This window comes from Perissodus microlepis, chromosome 15, assembly GCF_051167445.1.
Source record: "Perissodus microlepis isolate ML-2025 ecotype Zambia chromosome 15, ASM5116744v1, whole genome shotgun sequence".
Taxonomy (NCBI): Eukaryota; Metazoa; Chordata; class Actinopteri; order Cichliformes; family Cichlidae; genus Perissodus; species Perissodus microlepis.
Genome location: NC_140475.1, coordinates 20388957 through 20396746, shown reverse-complemented (window position 1 = coordinate 20396746; position 7790 = coordinate 20388957). Strand labels below are relative to the sequence as shown.

At 38.2% G+C, this 7790-nt stretch overlaps 1 protein-coding gene across 1 annotated transcript; it reads right to left on the bottom strand.

Moving 5' to 3' along the window:
- Positions 1–3887: 3887 nt before the first annotated feature.
- Positions 3888–6427, bottom strand: LOC146372083 (12-(S)-hydroxy-5,8,10,14-eicosatetraenoic acid receptor-like). Its single transcript, XM_084953405.1, has 3 exons — positions 6291–6427; positions 5272–5677; positions 3888–4361 (listed from the first exon to the last, which is right to left on the bottom strand). Exons 1-3 carry the CDS (start codon positions 6425–6427, stop codon positions 3888–3890), a joined length of 1017 nt encoding a protein of 338 aa, XP_084809531.1.
- Positions 6428–7790: the final 1363 nt, after the last annotated feature.

Here is a 7790-nt window from a genome sequence, read left to right as displayed (position 1 = left end):
AAGCTCACAAAACTGCTGCACTGGATTAACCTTTTAGATCTCACAACTACTTTATATTCTGTGGTCTTAGTGAAAAACAGCAGCCCAAGCACATATGTCATCAGTAATGGCACTAGGTTAATTTGGGATGGAGCACCCTGCAGCTGTAGTACAATCTGCTCTATCCCCTTTACAGCAATACCAGCTGCATACAGCCCTGAATAATTGCTCTTTACCAAAGAGCTGTAACATCACACAGCAGCAGGATTTATAGCATAAATAATCAAAGTTTCAGCCGTGAAACTAAAGGCAGCATGCTCAGGATTAATCCAATATCATCAGAGCTGTCGCCACATTTTTGTTTTCAGGGAGAGTCCACTTATTATTTGTTAAGAACCACAGTACTTTCTCCTGCGTATTAAATCATCTTATCTACAGATTTCAGTTTTGTAGCAGCCACAATAATGCAAACATGGCTGAAAGTACATGAGAATTTAGGATAACAAATAATTGGCCTCATAGTAAAAGCACACATTCTCTGTAGGTGTTTCCACCTCACATAGCCCCAGAGTAAAAAAGTTAACAACCAAGTATTACATATATTATCCTATAACGCCTCACATTTATTTTACTGTAGGAGACGCATATTTAGCCATTTGTTGCCGGCACGTGCTTTCTCTTCCCATCATAATCTTAACTCATAAATCCCTAATTTTTAATGATCATTTTGTGTGGTGTCCCAGATGATGATGTCAGGTTTTTTTTCTTTAATTATATGCCAAGTTGGAAAATGACATGTTTTGTACCATGAGATACTCCTCTTCACACAGCACATTTGTGGTGCAGGTGTAGTAAAGCAGAAATGTTTCTCAAGCTTCCCAGATGGAAGAGTTTAGTGTTCCTGTTGTGTCTAATTTACAAATTTATGCGTTGATTGTTTCCAAAAATGTATTCGTAAAGGAACCGTACGAGCTTGTTTTCATGCAAGCAGAGCAGGTCCACAAGGCCTGAAGGAATATAGTAGACTCCTGGTTTTTAGGACCAAATCAGTCCCAGTACACAAACCTGTCAGTCCACTGGGTTTCAAAAATCTGCTTTTTCAGAGAAAGAATTAAACATTTTCAACAACTCATTCTGAGCTTTTTCAACTGGATCAATACAAGTGGTGCACATAATGACAGGAGGGATTTTATTCCCCTTGAGTTAGTCAAGCTTCCAACGCTGCACTTGTCACTTACCTTAATGACCCAAATCCCATAAAACGTTTCAGGCTGAGGGTGTGTCATTAAGTCGTTACAGGCTTTTAGGAAGCAGAAAGTCAATTTGCAGCGATGGCAAGAACAGTAATTCAATAACGTTCCGTGTTTGTTTTACATTTAGGCCTTTCTTTGCATTTGCTTTCATACTTCTGTTCTCTGCTGTTATGATTGCTATGATATCCTGGCTTAGGGGTTACTAGTCTCGGCTTCAAGGCTATGCAGCTGCTCTGCCTGGTGTTATAAAACCCACACAGTGCAAAGGCTGGAGACCATAAAATGTGGAGAATCTGTCAAAGTGTGGGCCTCATCCACGAATAACTGACCGCATGTGAGGAAATGCCATTTCAACATAAATAATAAAATTACTTCATGTTGTGCTCATGAACATACTCGAGCATCTTTCTATAACAGTGCCAATATTTGGACGTCGCAAGGCAGCTACTTCTGCTTTTTGTATATGTTTGGTAAAGGCTTACCGTGTCAGAAAAAGCTGAACAGTAAACATTGCACGATTGTGTATTTCTTGTGGTAACATTTTACTCAGAAAAGGTAACATTCTTCACTTGCAAAAACTCTGTCAGATGTGTAGTTGCATCAGCAGTATGCACACATCATCATCATCATACAGGCAGATAATTTAAGTTTTCAGTGCTACAAAAAAATGTGTACAGTGTAACATGTTGTCTGGTAAGGATTGACATTTTTGTAGTGGCAGTTAATCAATAACACCAGCACTCACTAGTTTATTCATACAATAAGAAAGAACACTTTGTGATGGGAAATGTAAAAATAGCCACAGTAATAAAATTCCACAAGTAACTGAAACAAGTGCTCAACGTTCAGAGGTCAAATGCAGTTTTTTGAGCAACATCAGAAGACTTGGTAGATTTCACAACATTTTGCACTGCGGGTGAACCTGCAGGTTTGAGGCATTAATGACAGAGATGATGCTCAGCATTCAGCATTATAGAGATTCCTGAGTGATAAATGACACCTGTGCATATTTAGAAGGTCAGCCTTAAGAAGGCCTACTCCGAGATAAAATAGATATCACTAATGCTAAGTGCTTTGGCTTTATTACAGGAAGTACTAACATATCATGTCAGCTGGTTTAATAATAACCCTAATAACTAAAAATTCTTTAATATTTATATTTAAGTAAATATTGACATACAATATGCATATACATTTTACTATTTAAAACATGCAGTTGAAGTGTAAATTTCCACCTAGGTTATTTTAAAAACTGTAGTAGTCCACTCTTTTATGAGTGGACTACTCAGACAGGATCTTTAATTTTATACACTTCCCTATTAATCCACTGAAATGCCCTATATGGTCACGCTGGTTAGTATTACTTTAACCAAGCTATTGTCTTCATAGGACTGTATGTACATGTGAAGGCAGTTCCTCACAACAGATTACTGAGGATATACTCATATGCAGTGCAAGAAATCCTTAAAAGGAAGTCTCTATTTTCAATAGAAGGTCGTTTAAAAACTCTGAGCTGACCTTGTAGTATAAAAAAAAATAAAAAAGTAAAAGCACCTTCACTGACACATTGCAGGAACAAAAAGGTCATTACAATTTAAGTGTCTTAATCTTCGAATAAAAACCAACAATAAATGCCCATAACTGTAAGGTAAAAACAATCACTGGACATGTTCTCTGTGCCTCTTCTCTAATCTAATATAAAAATCTTACACAGAGCTCATATAACAGGATCAATTACATAAAAGAAGGACTCACAGTTAAGACACATTCATTGTAGTCATAGCTTGGAGTTGAAAGATTTTGTCCAAACAAAAGAATCGGTGTACTGATGTGGCAAAGTTAATGGGAGGTTGTGTGGAGTCATTTGTGACCTCATAAATATATGTATGTTTTCAAATATCATGTAATTTTCCACATCTAAGATTTAGAAATGGAATAATAACATAAATATTTGTATTGAAAACTTTTACATTTAGAATAACCTCTTTTTAAAAGTATACAATAGCATCGTCCCTTGATAATCAATAATATGTCCATGGCGCTCTGCCCATTCAAGTTATATAGAAACATCACAAGTTTATTATCCTCAGCTGTGGCTCATAGCATTCCACCCTCTCTGTCCCCATGTCTGCAGGTCTGGCATGAGTATGAACAAATACACACAAACCTTTAACAGTGGCTACAAAAACAGCCCTCCTTAACTGGAAAGATAAAAACCATCCTTCAGTAATAGTATCAAACAAGAGGCACCTGAAAACCTTAATAAACACTCATTTAGCAGTATCACCTGGCGTCCTGTGGAAAATAACCCAAGAAATAACTATACATGCACACAAGAAAAATATTTACATTTAATAAGCAACCTCCCGCCTACATTAGTGCCCCAATCTGTAAACTAATCATCTTTTAACAAGGAAGAAAATGTAAAAATCTTTGAACTGCATGTCAGCTACTCACTAACTCTGTTTAGTAACTGTGGTGTTTACTGAGTGCTGTGTGTTTACTACCTAGTAAATGTCATCTGATGACTTCAAATTGTCAGCACTTCTTCCCCAGCTAAAAACACCTATGTGGGTGGATGAGTGGTTACACAATCAGTGCTGGATGATGATAAAATGAAGAGCCCATGTTCTTGTCAAGTATCACAGAGACAGATTATTTCTCCATTATAGGCAAAAAAATCATTCTAGCGCCAGCAGTAGCAGTAGTACTAGTACATGTTGTTGTGTTTGGGGTGCCAGAGTCAGAATTTGTCAGTCTCTTCTGGATAAATGCAGGGCAAAAGGTAGATATGTAAACATCTTTAAACCCTGAGTTACAGAAACAGTAAATCAACGGGTCCAGCAGGCAGTCGCTGTAAGACAAAACCATGAGGGCGTCGTACACCTGGACAGCTATGTTTTCTGCATCCTGCCAGTTCTTCAGCCGCACAAACAGCAGTGCTGCTCTAGTTATAGTGCAGGGAAGGAAGCAGAAGGAGAAGACAACGACAACAGATGTGACTAAGCACACAGCCCTCCTCAGCTTAGTCTTCTCCCCAACCGTCTTCTTCCTCAGCCGGCTGACAATGCGGACTGTGCAGTAGACGAGGATGATGTAGGGGATGATGATTTGGGAGAAGAAAACAATCTTAAAAAAAAAAACAAAACAAACAAAAACCCCACTATTAGGTATGACTCGTTACAATAGCCCTATGTGTCACACAGTCAACTTGGATTTCTATACAGACATGGGAAAGTTTATCATGTACACTCCTAACTTAAACACTCTGTCTTCAATTATGGACTAATATTTTGACCCCTTTAAACCTCCTTAGCTTCTCCAGCTATCCCCCTGCCTTTTACTTAAGTTATGATGTTAAGTTAGAAATGTAAACGATTCAAATTAATTCTTTCTTTCAAGAATAACTGGTGATTATCTGTTGATTTTTGTTTTTCTGACATTAGTTAACAGTTGTCTGGTCTCTAAGATTTCCAAATATTGTGAAAAGTGTCTATAGAAGCATTTATCTTTATCTGTACACGTTCCACATTTCTTCCCATCACTGGCCCAGACCCTGAAAATCCTGTGTTTATTTCAAAAGTTACATAAACAAAGGAATATTAATAATTAGGACAAAGAGAAAAAAAGTGCTTAAAAATAAATGTAAATGATTCATGAAAACTTTTGTTTATACGCTGTCTCCAATTTTTACTTCAGAAAAACTATAACTCGGTTCTGCCACGCCTGGGTGAGTGTATCTATGTCTTGTGGAAAGGAACTGCCAGTTAGGGAACTGAACTGGATATTGACTGTAATGCCAGCTTTATAGGAAGTTGAAGCAGTTGTGTTAATCTCTGCTGTTCTTCTTAAATGTTCAAATATAAATATTAAAGTCTTTCTGAATCCAAATCCACCCATTTTCTTTCTGGAGGCTGGAGGCCATCTGATCTGTCAGAGCGAGGCAGCGAACAACCTGTTTTTAGTCTGTTATCACCAGTATATATTGTTAGGTAACATAAAACAACACTAAATCCAAACAAATACACTGAAACCGTACCTCTCTAAAGGTGTCCGTCACATCATGTAAGAATGTCTCCTTTTCCCGTCCGTGGCTGTTGCAGCACTCAAAGGTTGTGACCATAGTAGGAGTGGTGAGGGGAAGCAAGAGGATCCAGATGACGACAGAAATCTGAGGAGATTTCTTAAACACGTTGACAAAATTTCTCCTTCCAAGATGGACCACACTGAAGTAGCGATCGAGGGACATTGTGATGAGGAAGGCGATGCTGGCTCCTCGATTGAGAAACAGCATGAAGAGCATTATCTTACAAAGCACAGTGTCCTCACTGCGCCTCAAGTTGTGCTGGTAATGATGGATCTTGAAAGGAAGGCAGCCCACCAGCAAGAAATCAGCAACCACAATATTGAACAAGAAGATCGCTTTGTTCTTCCAGAACTTGTATCTAAAAAGGTCATAAAACAGTTAATTGTTTCACAGCCAGTCAGTTTGCTTTGTATCAAGAGCGAACGAAGAGGAACAGGAAAAAAATAAACCTAAGCTTATGATGCTGTTTCTGCCATCTACACGACCTCTGAGTGCGACTGTCCAACATTTTACTCAGTTCTCTGAGGAGAGGACGACTCATGTCAGATAAACTCTTCAAAACTGATAGACCGGCGTGGTAACATATGTAGATTTTACTTTGTAGCGACTTGCAAGTGCTGCTTTTTTGTTTTGTTTGCACTTCAGTGTAACACTTACAGCTTAGCTTTTTTGTTCTACACTTTCTATTTTAACTTTTCAAGAAGAAAATTTGATTCATCTGTCCATTTCAAAGGTTTAATAGAGTTGTGGTAGGTCTTGTTATTTTTATGGCGTCTGAATTGGTTGCATCAGAGTGGTCACAGTCTTTTAAAGATAAACTTAAAACCGCTTTCTTCACCACATCGGTAGCTCAGTTGGTTTACACTTCATTTAGCAAACTTTGCCCCCAGTAACGAGAATCCAGCACAGCTTTCCTCTTGGTTTTTACTAAAACAAGAATAAATCTAAACGAGTGAAAAGATTTCCCGTACCTGAAGATGAAGATGTAGAGAACGGACAGGTTGAGAGGCAGACCCAGTGTAAATTCTCCCACCATTACCCAGGAGAGGACTTGGTATGTAATGTCACTGGGTGTTTTGCAGTGGTCAACTGATCGATTTACAGACATGTTTTGTTGAATCATCATATAAATGGCAAAAAATGTCCACCTTCTATAGCAGATAAAGCTACGGTCAAATTAATATGTCGTATATTGAGAAAGCAAGCATTGCAGTTAAATCCTTTATCCTGGAGGTTGTTGTAGGTTCCTATGATCTTGAATCTTCACCCCTCAGGGACAGATGGCTCCTTCTCACTCTCCTTCTAGTTCCTTAAATTGAACAGTCCCTTTAAGAGAGCCTTACAGTGATTGTGGACCTCTGTCAAGGCTGGTTTTTCCATGGCAAAAGATACGGAGGAAGCACACTCTCAATGCAGCGAAGGAGAAAGGAGAAAATGCCCTCGCTTAGCCTCTGTTTATGTGATGCTGCCACGCTGGTTACTTGCGAAGAAGTATTTACATTCAGGAGGTGCTGGAGGTGTGGTTTAGGGAGTTCTACTCAACTGACTGAGAAACTAAGCATGAGAGTTACATTTATGAATCTTTCAATCTGCAAACTCTAAATTATTACTGCAAAAAAGGAATCTGAACTAAACTCCTTGTGACATTCAGGGGACTGTCAATATGAGAAAATCATGCTTGCACATTTGCAGTGTTATGTTTGGAGACATTCATGGAAAAAACATGCAAACACATATAAGTTTTACATTGCTATAAAGTGACAGATCAGTGTCTTTAGGTACACAGTTTTAGATTTGAGATTTTTCCTACATTCAATAACCTGTTATGACAAAGTAATAACATTGTTTATGAATCTTTTTTAAATGTTTAAAAAAAAAAAATCATAAACCTGTGTCTTATTGACAGATACATTTGTTTGTCAAAGCCACATTTGGCAGCAGCTACAGCCTTCTATGTTCAAGGGTAGATATTTTCAATCTTTGCACATCTGGATTCAGGCTGTTTGTTCCACTCTTCCTGACACATCTTTTCAATCTCTCTGAAATTGCATGGAAAGCCAATCTGACTGAGCTGCTACTTTATAGTCGCTGGCAGAGTCTGTATTTCAGCTCCATGCCAGCTAATCTAAGTTGGATTAATACTTATCAGTTGTCTTGGTTAAACCTGCTTTGGTTATGTCAAAGTGAGAGTTTGCCAGAGTCAGAATCAGCTGTTTTTGTTGTTTGGTTGAAGGATTACGGGCAGTGCCAACCTATACCTCTATTTTATCAATATGTCACCGGTGCCACAGAAATAATGAGTGAAGGATCAGCTTCATAGCTTGGAAAGTGTGCACGTGATAATTATCTTCAAATGAAATCACCCCTTACTTTGTGCAATCTAATGTTGGAATTCCAGATTTGTTTATGGTTTCAAACTGATTCAAAATGATTACGACCATTGTGCTTCTGTGATACTGAAAGGTTTTGAA

Coding starts and splice junctions, on each gene's coding strand:
- LOC146372083 (XM_084953405.1), bottom strand. CDS start 6,427: ATGTCTGTAAATCGATCAGTTGACCACTGCAAAACACCCAGTGACATT. Junction 5,678..6,290: donor CTCTACATCTTCATCTTCAG/GTACGGGAAATC, acceptor TGACCTTTTTAG/ATACAAGTTCTGGAAGAACA. Junction 4,362..5,271: donor TGACGGACACCTTTAGAGAG/GTACGGTTTCAG, acceptor TTTTTTTTTAAG/ATTGTTTTCTTCTCCCAAAT.